Source organism: Doryrhamphus excisus, linkage group LG5 (genome assembly GCF_037039965.1).
Source record: "Doryrhamphus excisus strain RoL-2023G ecotype Guam linkage group LG5, RoL_Dexc_Guam_v1.1, whole genome shotgun sequence".
NCBI classification, from domain to species: domain Eukaryota; kingdom Metazoa; phylum Chordata; class Actinopteri; order Syngnathiformes; family Syngnathidae; genus Doryrhamphus; species Doryrhamphus excisus.
In genome coordinates, this window is record NC_136361.1 from 3592798 (window position 1) to 3608958 (window position 16161).

At 31.1% G+C, this 16161-nt stretch overlaps 1 protein-coding gene across 5 annotated transcripts in view; it reads left to right on the plus strand.

The window, feature by feature from the left end:
• The window catches only part of ctnnd2a (catenin (cadherin-associated protein), delta 2a), a 259425-nt gene that overhangs the window by 188260 nt on the left and 55004 nt on the right, over window positions 1-16161 (plus strand). For all 5 annotated transcript variants that reach the window (XM_058060561.2, XM_058060564.2, XM_058060562.2 and 2 more), the window contains exons 15-16: window positions 5295-5481; window positions 14557-14674. In XM_058060561.2, the coding sequence (XP_057916544.2) occupies window positions 5295-5481; window positions 14557-14674 (305 nt within the window). The remainder of the gene's footprint in view (window positions 1-5294; window positions 5482-14556; window positions 14675-16161) is intronic.

Here is a 16161-nt window from a genome sequence, read left to right on the forward strand (position 1 = left end):
GAAGTTTAAAGGTGATTATAGGGGTGCTATTTCATGTCTGGAGGTCTCTAATAATGTTTAGAAAGGTGCCCCATTTCAAAAACATGCTAGATTAGTTGTCCATAGGTATGAATGTGAGTGTGAATGGTTGTACTGTGATTGGCTGGCGACCAGTTCAGGGTGTACTCTGCCTCTTGCCTGAAGACAGCTGGGATAGGCTCCAGCACCCCCCCATACGACCCTCGTGAGGATAAGCGGTAGAAAATGAATGAATGAATGAGGTGTACAACTGTCTATATCAACTATATTGGGTTAACAGAAGTTTAAAGGTGATTATAGGGGTGCTATTTCATGTCTGGAGGTCTCTAATAATGTTTAGAAAGGTGCCCCATTTCAAAGACATGTTAGATTAATTGTCCATAGGTATGAATGTGAATGGTTTTTTTGTCTATATGTGATTGGCTGGCCACCAGTCCAGGGTGTACCCCGCCTCTCGCCTGAAGACAGCTGGGATAGGCTCCAGCGTTTTGCTTTTGTTCATCAGAAGCTTCTGACCCGGTGGCTAACAACTTCAACGTGGAGCCAACGTAGATGAAGGCTGTTTAATAAAACATTACCACTTGAGTCCTAACAGGCCCAGCATACCCCCACACCTCCCCACCACCACCCCACACCCCCCCCATCCTTACAAGACTTACTCTCATTTATTCATGAATTCATGCAATCATCTCCACATTTCCCCCAAACCACCAAGCTCCTTGGAAACTGTCTGTCATGTGTCTGGAGGGACCCAGTTGGAGCAGCGAGAGAGAGAGAGAGGGAGAAGGATTAGAGAGAAGGAGATAAAGGAGGACACACACACTTTCTGGCTCTCACACACACACATCGACACACACACATTGGAAGAGCTCCACTATGATGTCATTGTCTGTTGGTCGGCTGACTGCAATACCTTTAAGGGTCCTGTGGGCTCAGTGAAGCGCGGTAGATCCATGTTTCTTGAGCAGGCAGATGTGTGTGCGATAGTGTGTGACGGACCTGAATTTGGCCAACGACGTGACACAATGGCAGACGCGACGTCCTTGTCCCAGAAAACACTGCAGCCTCTATTCTTTTTTTTTTTTCCTGTCTATACCCGCCACCTGATTGCAATCACACGCTAACCTTTTAAGAAACACACGTTTGAGTGTCTCGAGGGGGGTTGACCTACATATGTTGTCTTTAACTTGGCTCCGTGCCCTTAATGGTTACACTGGTGTGGATGTGTACTGTATAATTATGGTTTAAACACAGCTCTTTACACACCAAAGTTACCCAAAAATATAATAACAGGCTGTCGCGGGTGGGACTGTAACACCCGGGGTGAAAATCCAAGGTGACTACTTCAATCTTTTGATCAAAAAATTGACTTCTAAAAGGTTTTTAACGGCCTACAGTCAAACATAATTTGCATGTTTTTTAAAAAATACTTATGTAAGTGGTAGAAACTGGCATAATAAACCTTTTTTATCCACAGAAAACACACATTCAACCAAAATTGGTAATAATTTCTATATATGATTATTTGTATGGCATACATGCACCTGTTTATGTTTTTATGCTTGAGTAAAAATGTTTTTTTTTTCTTGAGCGTTGAGATTTCCCACTTTTTTTGGCGGTCCCTGAATGCACCATAGTTGCTGTGAAACACGATTTGTCGTGTTTGTACTTTAAAATGTGTTTTCCATAATGAATGTAATAAGTCACTTTTATTGCAAATGGAGATCCAAAATCGGCAACATTAAGCTAGAGTGAGGGTTTGGAGTGGGTTCCATCCATCCATTTTTTATTATATTTTTATTATTTATGTTTTTGTATTGCATTCATGCAGCTGTTTATGTTCTTATGCTTGACTAAAAATATTTTTTTCCTTGAGCGTTGAAATTTCCCACTTGTTTGGTGGTCCCTGAATGCACCATAGTTGCTGTGAAACACAACTTTGTACTTTAAAATGTGTGTTTCCAGAATGACTGTAATCTCATATTAATAATAAGTCACTTTTATTGCAAATGGAGATCCAAAATCGGCAACATTAAGCTAGAGTGAGGGTTTGGAGTGGGTTCCATCCATCAATTTTTTATTATATTTTTATTATTTATTTTTGTATTGCATTCATGCACTTGTTTATGTCTTTATGCTTGACTAAAACATTTTTTTTGTTGAGCGTTGAGATTTCCCACTTTCTTTGGTGGTCCCTGAATGCACCATAGTTGCTTTTAAACGCAACTTGTCGTGTTTGTACTTTAAAATGTGTTTTCCAGAATGAATTTAATCTAATAGTAATAATAAGTCACTTTTATTGCAAATGGAGATCCAAAATTGGCAACATTAAGCTAGAGTGAGGGTTTGGAGTCCTTGTTTATGTCTTTATGCTTGACTAAAATTTTTTTTTTCTTTGAGCGTTGAGATTTCCCACTTTGTTCGACGGTCCCTGAATGCACCATAGTTGCTTTTAAACGCAACTTGTCGTGTTTGTACTTTAAAATGTGTTTTCCAGAATGAATGTAATCTAATAGGAATAATAAGTCGCTTTTATTGCAAATGGAGATCCAAAATCGGTTTGGAGTGGGATCCATCCACTTTCTATGCCGCTTATGCTTAATTGGGTGGCGGGCGTATGCTGGAGCCTATCCCAGCTGTCTTTGGCCGATAGGCTGGTCGCCAGGGAAACTCCAAACAGAGATACCGAAGCGGAGAATCGAACCCCGGTTTTTTAACTGTGTGGCCAATATGCTATCCACCCCTCCACCGTGCGGCCTCGGTGTCAAAATGTCAAAAATAGAAATTTTTATGGGCGTATCAGTTATTTGTAGCAGATTTCTGCCATTATTGTGTCAATAATATGAGACTTTATTCATCCACACGAGCTTTTCTTCCTGGCACTCACACACCAGAGTGATGCAGAGACTTGATGGAAAAAAAATGTAGTCGAAATGATACATCAAACTGAAATATGATATCCATATTTAAGTGCTGCTACGTTTCTCCACGCCGGGGATGCGTTCAGGCGTCATGTCACGTATTAAACAGTTATGTTGTTATTTTGTTTAAAAATGCGTTCACGTGTGCAAGAAGCACTCACGGCAAGAGGCGGGCTCGAGAGCTGAAACAAGAGGCTGATTAGCGCAAATTGATGTAAAAAAAAAAAAAAAGTTGCCATGGAAACGTGCACACAAAGGACGGAGCAGCGAAGGTCATCGCCTTATCGCCTTCCTTGTCCTCGTTTCTCAAGTATTTCCTGTTTATGCCGGCGCCACTCATAACTATTGTGATTTTTTTTTTTAGCATTTATTTAAATATAACGCGTATTTATAGCTTTGTGTACACATTGTGACATGAAATGTATTCTAAGGCTTCTATTAGAACGACGCTAGTTCTAACGACGCTAGCTAGCTGCAAAGATGCATTCACTGTGTGTTTCTCTGCAGGGTTCTTTTGTCTCAATCTGTTCCTGCCCGACTAAATTGTTACTCAGCGCCTCTCTTGTTCTATCTTCTATCTATCTTTTTATGGATTTCATCATTGTCATGCAGTGCAGTACTGCTGTATTTATTGCAGTAAGTAAAGTATTATAGGGAAATTGCACTTTTGCACAATTTTTGGAAAGTTGGAAAAATGCATAGACTGGCCAAAATATGCAGTATTACATGTTTACAGTATCATGAATGTACCTGTTACAATGTACTACATAGATATACTTCCTTTATTGTCATAAATGAATGTGACTTATTATTACTATTAGATTACATTCATTCTGGAAAACACATTTTAAAGTACAAACATGACAAGTTACGTTTAAAAGCAACTGTGGTGCATTCAGGGACTGCCGAACAAAGTGGGAAATCTAAAAAAAAAAATTAGTCAAGCATAAAGACATAAACAAGTGCATGAATGCTACACAAAAACATGAATAATACAAATATAATAAAAAATGGATGGATGGATCCCACTCCAAAACCTCACTCTAGCTTAATGTTGCCGATTTTGGATCTACATTTGCAATAAAAAGGCTTTATGATTACTATTAGATGACATTCATTCCGGAAAACACATTTTAAAGTACAAAAACTACAAGTTGCGTTTATAAGCTACTATGGTGCATTCAGGGACCGCCAAACAAAGTGGGAAATCTCAACGCTCAAGGAAAAAAACATTTTTAGTCAAGCATAAAGACATAAACAAGTGCATGAATGCTATACAAAAACATAAATAATACAAATATAATAAAAAATGGATGAATGGATCCCACTTCAAACCCTCACTCTAGCTTAATGTTGCCGATTTTGGATCTCCATTTGCAATAAAAGTGACTTATTATTATTATTAGATGACATTCATTCCGGAAAACACATTTTAAAGTACAAAAACTACAAGTTGCGTTTATAAGCAACTATGGTGCATTCAGGGACCGCCGAACAAAGTGGGAAATTTCAACGCTCAAGGAAAAAAAAAATTTAGTCAAGCATAAAGACATAAACAAGTCCATGAATGCTATACAAAAACATAAATAATAAAAATATAATTAAAAATGTCAATAATTTTGAATAAATAATAATTTAAAAGGCACGTAGAGGGGCTTATTTGGCATTCAGCAGTCTGATTTTAATAGAGGTCTGTGAAGGCGGCATAGGTGTATCCTATTACAAAGTGTCGCTTTTTATCTCTTTTTATAGCTTTATAACGCACAGAAAAAACAGACCTATATCTAAAGCATTTTGGATGATCGGCAAAATTACCCCAAAAAATATTTTATTATAAATAAAAAAATAAAAAATGTTGCCAATAATAGATACACAAAGCTTGGGAGTTTTTTTTGTGAAATTAATAATTCTTATTAATTATAAATTAATGAATAAATTAATTATATGGTTGTTAAATGGTGTAAAAATGATCAAATATGAATTTTTTTTTCTCAAATTGTCAGTTATAAAATCCCATTTTTTTTGTCATAAAATCCCATTTTATGACATTCTTCCAATATCCCTGCAGTAGCAAAGCCTATTGTGGTATCATCCATCAAATCAAGAGTGATAAACTATAATTTCACACAAAATCCAACCAAAGGATTTTTTTCCTGGGACACCTCACCTGCTTAAAATTCCATAAAATGTCTCTAAATGTCATGTCGGCACAAGCAAATAGAAAAGTGCTGCCCTTACTTACCCAAGTAGGGTTGAAAAGCCAAGCATTCAAACAAAATGAACACATTTCATGCTTGGAATGAGTCATTGATGAATATATTAAAAATATTTTATTTTTTTTCTTTTTATGTACAGGCGTGCTTTGGAACCTGTCATCATGTGACGCCCTCAAAATGCCAATCATCCAAGATGCACTGGCTGTTCTGACCAACAGCGTCATCATCCCCAACTCCAACTGGGACTCCTCCCCGAATCACCATGACGACCGCAAGCTCCAGCTTCATACTTCCCAGGTGCTGCGCAACGCTACGGGGTGTCTCAGGTAAAAAAAAATAAAAAATACACGCCGGCTCATTTCCTCCTTTCTCCATCTTTACCCTCGACAAAGCATGTGTTTACACTTGGATGGAGAATGTTTAGAAATGACGGTTTGGTTTTTATTGATTTCCTGCAGGCATACTACAGCAGCATGCATAATTGATCATGGTTTTATTAGCTTTGGCAGTACTTTCTCCGGTAGTCACTTTGACAGGAAAGTGCATACTACCTTCTGTACAGTATGGTCGTGTATAATTACTTTATATGCCAGGGGGGGTCCAAACCAGCCCACAAAAAAAAGCTTTTTTGGGGGGTGTCTGATAGTATATAAATGTGATATCTGTTGATATTTGCATCAGATTTTTTTCCGGAACATGAAAAAAATTATTGGGAGATATGTCATGTTTCACATATTGATATCGGCTGATATCGGTATCGAAAATTGAGAGTTGGACAATATCGGTATATTTGTTTTCGGCAAAAAAGCCAATATCAGACATCCCTAATTTTTAAAATTAATAATATAATTAATAACATTATTACTATAAATTTTTTCCCATAAGAATACAATTTTACTATTTTCCTCATTATATTATGACTTTATTCTAGTACAATTATGATATTTTTTCCATAAGCTATTTTTTCTCCAAATATTATGAATTTATTTTCCAATATTACAACTTTATTCTAGTATAATTATATTTTTTCCATGAGATGATTTTTTTCTCCAAATATTATGAATTTATTTTCAAATATTACAAATTATTCTAGTCAATTATATTTTTTTCCATGAGATTATTTTTTCTCCAAATATTATGAATTTATTTTCAAATATTACAACTTTATTCCAGGACAATTATGATATTTTTTTCCATAAGATTATTTTTTTTATCCAAATGTTATGAATTTCTTTTCAAATATTACAACTTTATTCTAGTCCAATTATATTTTTTCCATGAGATTATTTTTTTTATCCAAATATTGTGAATTTATTTTCAAATATTACAGCTTTATTCTAGTACAATTATGATATTTTTTCCATGAGATTTTTTCTCAAAATATTATGACTTTAATTTCAAATATTACAACTTTATTCTAGTACAATTATGATATTTTTTCCATGAGATTTTTTCTCAAAATATTATGACTTTATTTTCAAATATTTTACTTTTGTTTTTCCAATTTTTGCTATTGTTTTTGTGATTCATTGTATTTTTTTTATGTGGCATGGGCCGCACTTTGGACACCTTTTTCTCATATAGATCAATGGAACTGACATTAGCATTAATTTATTTTAAATGTGTATTTTTTAGTAATAATTTAATTTAAAATATACATATTTAAAAATATTATTATATAATATTATTTGTTTTATTTTATTTATTCATAATATTATTTATATAATTCACTGGGCAACAATAATACAAACAATAATATAAATATGTTTACATAAAATTATGTACATTTATATAGTTTTTGCCTATCCGACATTCTTCGTACTTAAAAATAATAATAATAATTTTTAAAAAAACAGCATAACGCGTGCAATGCGCTGTGCATGTTACAGTATGTAAAGGCGGAAAACAATTGTGAGTTAAGCTCATTGCCTCTCTGGCAGTGACTCCAGCAGGTAACCATGGCAACATCTCATCCACTTATCCAAGTCCTTGGTATTTCCAGACTTTCTTTTTTGATGCATTGTGCTGATAAAAAGGTCCTTCTGGGTTGTCGGAGCTCGACATCATAAAGCAGCATCACCCAGAAAGATGCTTTCATGTCTAGCTTCTCGCCGTAAAGGTCGTCTTTGGCCTGCGTAGCTAAAATTAGCCTACGTTTCAAAGTAGACACATCGCATTTCCAATGCAAATACTAAATTTCAGTTTTTATTTTAGCACAATGTGGATGCTTTCACTTTATCTGGGACTTATTAACACCGCGGATTCCTTCTGGCAGTTTGAGGATTAATCCTCACTTGATGCACTTTGCAGAGCTTCTCTCAAGCTCTTTTGTTTTTGGCGTTCCCAGCTGGTGAATATTTCTCAAAAATGATTTCAAGGCCACCGATCCCACACACTGTTGTTGTATTTTATTTGTGCAATACTGAGTTTTGTATAGATTAGACATGCAGGTCGTTTTTGACTATTTTTCCCTCTGTAACTACATAAAATACCCAATACCCAAAGTTGATTTGACTCGATTTTTTTGAGTCAGTGTAACTTTGCAACTATTTTGCAGCAGGAGTTTAGTTTAGTTTATTTGAGTACTGCTTTGTACTAAGTGGAACTGCTTTATGCAGTGGATTTATTTTTTTACATTATTTTTACAAATTTTGTAAAAAAGTGGGACTGATTTGCAGCATTATTTTATTTTAGTGGAGTTATTTTTTTGCAGCTGTATTTTATGTAATTTTATGTCTATATTTCTGGATTATATATATTGAATTTTTTATTTTAATTTTGTTAAATGTTAGGTTAAATAAATAAATCATTTAATTAATTGTTTATATTTCTGGATTATTTTAATTTTAATTTTAATTTTAATTTTAATTTTAATTTTAATTTTAATTTTAATTTTAATTTTAATTTTAATTTTAATTTTAATTTTTTGCAGCATTTTTTTATTTTCGTGGAATTATTTTTTGCAGCTGCATTTTATTTTATGTCTATATTTCTGGATTATATATGTTGGATTTTTTATTTTAACTTTGTTAAATTGTTTATATTTCTGGATTATTTTAATTTTAATTTTAATTTTAATTTTAATTTTAATTTTAATTTTAATTTTAATTTTAATTTTAATTTTAATTTTAATTTTAATTTTAATTTTTTTTGCAGCATTTTTTTATTTCAGTGGAATTATTTTTTGCAGCTGGATTTTATTTTATGTCTATATTTCTGGATTATATATGTTGGATTTTTTATTTTAACTTTAATTTTGTTAAATGTTATGTTAAGTTAATGAATCATTGAATTAATTGTCTATATTTTTGGATTATATGTATATTTATACGTATTTTAATTAATAATAAAATAATAAATAATCAATTAATAATAAAATAATTAAAATTTTAATTTTAAAAATTTTAATTTTAATTGTTAACATTTTATTGCAATTATTTTTATTTTTATTCATTTTTTGTTGAGACTGTTGTCAAATGAGGCCAAGCATCTCGTGATACTGATCTCCTCATATGTTGTATAATCAATTGGCGAGATTATCCCCCCCCCAACCCCCCCCCCACACACACACACACACACAGACTATCCACATATATACTTATCATGCCAGACACTTGGTCTCCTGTGAAAGCCTTTCAATATCCTCCATAGCCTCCATTCAGTCGTGTTTACCTCCCTGCAGGGTGTTGGTTTCCAGCCAAGGTGAAGAAAGAGAAAGATGGGCTAAAAAAAAAAAACTACCTGCTGTTTCCATACTGTACACTTTAGTGTCGCTAGTTCTATTCCTGGGCTTATCTGGATCACACACACACACACACATACACACATTTCTGTTTTCACTAAAACTCCCACACACGTGCAGAAGTAAGACTTCATTGATAGATGAATGGAAATGAATGATTTCATTAATATTACGTGTTTTTGGATTGTGTGAATTTGGAGACAACTGATGATGACCCTTTGTACACACACACACACACACACACACACACACACACACGTACGTGGAACCACCACACACCAGCTGCTCTCAAGTCACTCGGTGGTCATTTGTACTTTGAGTGACATTAGAAAGCCATCTGCCGACCATTCATTCATGTTCATGTTGTTTCCTGTACACATTTATTGTTTGGAAATGAATAATAAGACGATAAACGGAGCCAAATGACATATTTCAACGCTAAATGGGAGTCGTTTCTTCCACTAAGACCGAGTGTTTAGTAGTAACACACTGGAGGAGATTCTAGTAATGTTGCTTTCATATCTTAATGTAAGAAATTAATCATAAAATTATATGTACTATATAATATTTAATATTTAAAATGCAATAAGTATAATAATTACATAAATAAATATATAACAAATAATATATAATTATGTATATTAATATGGAATTTAATTTGAAAGTGCATTTAAATATATTTTAACATTTGTAATACATCTACATAATATATTAAAAATACAAAAACTACATGTACTATATAATATTTAATATTTGAAATAAATAAGTATAACAATTACATAAATAAATATACAACAAATAACATATAATTATTTATATTAATATGGAATTTAATTTGAAAAGTGAATTTAAATATATTTTAACATTTTAAAAAAATAATAAAATAATAAAAATAATTAAAAAAAACTAAATAAAAGCAAAAATAATATTTACATACTTAGTCGAGTGTTTAGTAGTAACAGACTGGACGAGATTCTCGTAGTGTTGCTTTGATATCGTAATGTAAAAAATGTATCATAAATTATATGTACTATATAATATTTAATATTTGAAATGCAAAAAGTATAATATTGTAATAAATAAATATATAACAAATAATATATAATTATGTATATTAATATGGAATTTAATTTGAAAGTGCATTTAAATATATTTTAACATTTGTAATACATCTACATAATATATTAAAAATACAAAAACTACATGTACTATATAATATTTAATATTTGAAATAAATAAGTATAACAATTACATAAATAAATATACAACAAATAACATATAATTATGTATATTAATATGGAATTTAATTTGAAAACTGAATTTAAATATATTTTAACATTTTTAATACATCTACATAATATATTAACAATACAAAAACTAAATAAAAGCAAAAATAATATTTACATACTTAGTCGAGTGTTTAGTAGTAACAGACTGGAGGAGATTCTCGTAGTGTTGCTTTAATATCTTAATGTAATAAATTAATTAATAACATTAATAAAATTATATGTACTATATAATATTTCATATTTGAAATGCAATAAGTATAACAATTATATAAATAAATATATAACAAATAATATATAATTATGTATATAAAACAAAAAGAATATTTACATAACCATTTACATAATCATTATGTAAATTAATATATAAATTAATATAATTATTATTTGACAGTTGGAAAGAAATACATTTTAATTTTACATTTAATTTAATACATTTAATTTTTAATTTTAATTAAATATAATATTCAATGTATTTTGTCACATTTAATATAATTTTGCTTTGGAATATTTAAGGCACGCCCATTGAATCATTGATTCAAGTGTTTGGTATTAAGTAAAGTATATGATTATAGATTAGTTATATATGAAAATATTTTAATATTTTTATATATAAAAATATAAATATATTTTTAAATATATATATATTTTTAAATATTTTAAATGTTAGTTATTCTTCATCGATTATGAAGCCACATTTCTTCCACTTCACTTGTTTTTGTTTTGTATTTATAGAAATAATAATAAATAATAAATAATAAATAATAAATAATAAATAAATAATAAATAATAAATAATAAATAATAAATAATAAATAATAAATAATAAATAATAAATAATAAATAATAAATAATAAATAATAAATAATAAATAATGTTACGAAAATATTCCATCTATAAATAAGGACTCCTATTCTGTTTTGCTATTCTATTATGCTAATTAGGTGATGACATCATCCACAAACAGCTTATATAATATACTGTATCAATTTGTCGAGGATTGTTGACGTTCAACAATTTCTTCTAACGAGTCGTTCAAAGGCGAGGAACGAGACGACACGTCTACATCAATGTTCGCCACAACTTTGCACATAAATCTTGATGATATTGCGTATTTCCATCTGTTAATTAAACTGGCATGACATGACAAAAGCACAAATGCTAACAAATCCAAATCATTATCAAGCGACTTAGCGGGTGCGGCGAGGTCCCTTTAAGAGCAGAGCAGACAATGGAAATGTATTGATAGCAAACAGCGCAGTCCATTCATCATGCGGGCGGCCGTGATGAAGAGATCACAGAGCTTTGACTAGTCTATGAAATGAGGTCAATTCTTTATTGTTGTGATGAGAATGAGGTGCGAGGAAGACACAAGCACTCAATTAAAACTTAACGTCTGCCGCTTCTGGCTTCCCGGAGAAGGTCAAGTCATTCTCCCCCAGCCCTGAATGCTAATGGGAAAACAAGCTCGCTTTGCATAACTGACAATGCCGTGCAGAGTCGCTCGGTGCGGGGAAACGCCGTGGAAACACTTCACGTGGACCAATAAAGACGCTTGCTGTTTAAATGGCAGTCTAGTCCATGTGAAATACGAAAGATGCAACAATTGTGGGGGGGCTCATTTAATGGGCGTTAAACCAAAACCTAAATTCAACCTAAATTACTACTAATAATAATATATTTTTGACATAAAATTAAAGTAAAATAAAGTAAAATTAAATGAAAAAATTTAAAAAAAATGTATATCGCTATGTATTGTTGATTCTAATTTTTTGCACATTTTTGTTGCAAATAATTCTATAAAAAGTTATATATTTGTAATTATTAATACTATTTTTTGGGGTATTTTTAGTAAGCATTTTTAAACATGAAAATGGCTAAATGGACACATTATTAAAAAAAAATTATGATATGTAGTGGGGCTGGGGGGGGTCCTTTAATGGGCATTAAACCAAAACCTAAATTCACTCAGAGCACCTCCGAAAGTATTGGAACAGTGAGATCAATTTCCATATTATAAACAATTACTAATAACACGTTGAATTACACGGCTTCACTATCACTTTTTTTTCCTAAAATATATCAATTATATATTGGAATATATAAATTATAAATAATGCAGTTTCATGCATGAAGATGACCTATTGATACTAAAAAAGGCCATATTTAAGCACATTTTAAGTATTTTTTTGACATAAAAGTAAAGTAAAATAAAGTAAAATTAAATTAAAAAAATTTTAAAAAAAGTATATCGCTATGTATTGTTGATTCTAATTTTTTTGCACATTTTTGTTGCAAATAATTCTATAAAAGTTACATATTTGTAATTTTTTTGTACAAAAAAGTTTTTCACTTTTATTATTAATACTATTTTTGGGGGGTATTTTTAGTAAGCATTTTTAAACATGAAAATGGCTAAATGGACACATTATTAAAAAAAAAATGATGATATGTAGTGGGGCTGGGGGGGTCCTTTAATGGGCATTAAACCAAAACCTAAATTCACTCAGAGCACCTCCGAAAGTATTGGAACAGTGAGATCAATTTCCATATTATAAACAATTACTAATAACACTTTGAATTACACGGCTTCACTATCACTTTTTTTTCCTAAAATATATCAATTATATATTGGAATATATAAATTATAAATAATGCAGTTTCATACATGAAGATGACCTATTGATACTAAAAAAGGCCATATTTAAGCACTTTTTAAGTATTTTTTTGACATAAAAGTAAAGTAAAATAAAGTAAAATTAAATAAAAAAATTGTATATCGCTATGTATTGTTGATTCTAATTTTTCATTTTTTGATTCATTTTTATGCATGATTAAAATAGTAAAGCAGTAACCTTAAAGTAGTAAGGGAGTGTATAAATAAAATATTCATTCATTAAATAGCATATCTTATATAGCATGATTTTCATGTTGTTTTCACCTCTAAATGCAGTCTACACATCTGAAACTGCTATTTACCGATACTAAAAATGCTATCTTCTAAAGTTGTGCATCCGATCTAGACAATCTAGATCTAAATACCAAAAATAGAGGAAGTGACCTCACTGTTCCGACGCCGCAATGTGCAAAGTCGAAGCTGAAATTGAACAGGTTATCTCTACTCTTTAAGCGTCCTATTAGAGCCTCGCAGCTTGTCCTATCTGATGTCACTCCTCATTAACTCAGTCTGACTCATTAGCCTTGCGTCATTAAATAATTACCCAGTGAGAAGAAAGACAGAACATGATTAAGCATCACATTTTTAAATAATAAAAAAAAAAGGTGCTTGTTTTGGCTCTGCAGCAGTGATAAATTGCACGCCGTTCTGCAGACGATACATCATATATTGTTTGAGGGGGGGGGGGTAATCAGCAACATTTGAGCAATGCATTTTGGAGAAGGTAGGGCACAGATGAAGTAAAACAACAAAAAGTTGTAACTTAAAAGTAATTAATTAATACATTTTAAATTAAGAAAAATGAAGTTCAAAAATTCAAGAAAAAATACTGCATTTTTAAAATTATTATTGTGAGTAATAAACTGAAAAAATCGGTTGTAGGGGTGTTATTTCATGTCTGGAGGGCTCTAATGTTAAAAAGCGCATTTAAAAGGCCTTAAACATGCTTTCCATATTTATGCAGCTTCGTATTTGATTCCGCAAGCTAACATAACATGTGGTATATTTGATGATATCGTATCTACAATCATACCAAAGACATTTTCCTCATATTAAAATACTGTATTAAAATACTTATATTTAAATACCGAACAACAGACGTTTTTTTATTGCGCAAAAGAACCAAGCTTCTTAACAAGGGCTACTGTTGCGGCCGTAGCCCACGCCTACAACCATCGAACGAACTAACATCCGGGTTCTGGCTTACTTCCTGTCCGTTCCCCTTTTCCTTCCCAACCCCGGAACATATCTCCCCACTGCAACAACATGCGCAAACACATCACATAATACATATAAATACACATAAAGGGTCATTACAATACCATTTTACTCTTCATTTCTCAGAAGGGTATTGGCAAATGTGCTAATAATACGACGGAGTGATACCGAGGAATAATCAAAGCAGCGTCGGCGTGAGGATTGACTGTGAAGTTCAGCCACCGAACGTCTAAATAAAAGGTCTTTTATTGGACGTGAGTCAAGTGCTTTTAAATCGAAGCAAGCCTTCAGGGGCGTAGATTGAGATACAGCCAGAATTTTAATGCTCCCTTTTTTACCGTGAGTTTAGCTAGCTTCGGGCGAAGCGCCAGCTTTATATCTGTCTCACAGGCACCAGCGTTCCATCTTCTTCCGGTTTTGGTAAAAAAAAAAAAAAAAAAACACGCTGACCACTTTGTCTCGCGATGTCTTTCTTCAAGGAACGTCAGCTCTGCAGGTGAGGAGGCGAGACGGAGGATGAGGGAGTGCGACGGCCTGACAGACGCGCTGCTCTACGTCATCCAGACCTCTCTAGGCAGCAGTGAGATTGACAGTAAGGTGTGTGCGCTTTTTTTAACATTATTATTATTTTAATTTTATTTGGGCAAATATATGAAACATTACAGTGCATTTCTTACATCAATCGAAATATAACGTTCCATTATTTACATTTATAAATTATTATCACCATTATGATAATCATCATTAATATTCCATTTTCATCATTATAATTGTAACAATGTTTGGATTTGTTTTATTATTATTTAATTTTACAGACTTCATTCCTTCTTGTAGAGTGCTGTATATACATATATATGTTATATATTTATTTATATGATTATTATACTTGAAAATGTTAAATATGATATAATATATATAGTTTTATGATTACTTTATTAAATTAATATATATTTATTTCCAATAATTTAATAGCTGTTATCAATAATAATTGCATTAATAATTAATTTACATGCTAATTATGTCAATATTGTTTTTGCTTTTATAAAATTTTTGTATTTTTAATATATTATGTAGATGTATTAACAATGTTAAAATATATTGATGTACACTTTTCTATTTAAATTCCATATTATTAATAGACATAATTATATATTCTTCTATTCAGCTTATAAATGCATACCCCTTTTTGCTGTTGTTATTATTATTGTAATATTATTATTATCATTATTATCATTATTGTTATAATCTTGATCTTGATTATTCCCATTATTATTGTTATTATTATCACCATGATTATAATAATCATTAATATTACCATTTTCATCATTATAGTTGTAACAATTTTTTGATTTTTTTATTATTATTTAATTTTACAGACTTCATTCCTTCTTGTAGAGTGCTGTGTATATATATATATTTATATAATTATTATACTTATTCAAAATGTTAAATATTATATAATATATATAGTTTTATGATTATTTTTTTAATTAATATATATATTTCCAATAATTTAATAACTGTTATCGATAATAATTACATTAATAATTCGTTTACATGCTAATTAAGTAAATATTATTTTTGCTTTTATAATTTTTTTGTATTTTATATTATTATCACATTACACATTTTACATTATTATCAGTATTGTTACAATCTTTATCGTTATTATTGTTATTATTATCACCATTATTATAATCATCATTAATATTACCATTTTCATCATTATAGTTGTAACAATTTTTTGATTTTTTTATTATTATTTAATTTTACAGACTTCATTCCTTCTTGTAGAGTGCTGTATCATTCCATGTATTGTTTTCTTAAATCCGCAATATTTGTGCTTTTATTGTCAATTTATTAGCCCCCCCCCCCACATATAATTTTCTGAATTGCATGTGTCTAAACCCAAACATCAGTCTTGGTTATCATAACAACCGCATTTTGTGTGCTCATTCTTTGGAGTGACAAATAAGAAGCTTATATTTCACTTCCTGCAGCCGTATGGAGTCGGATCCTTCATTGACCGCCTCCAAGTGTGTGATGTTCCCGCTCGGAGCCCATAGTGTGTAGATGTGTGGCCC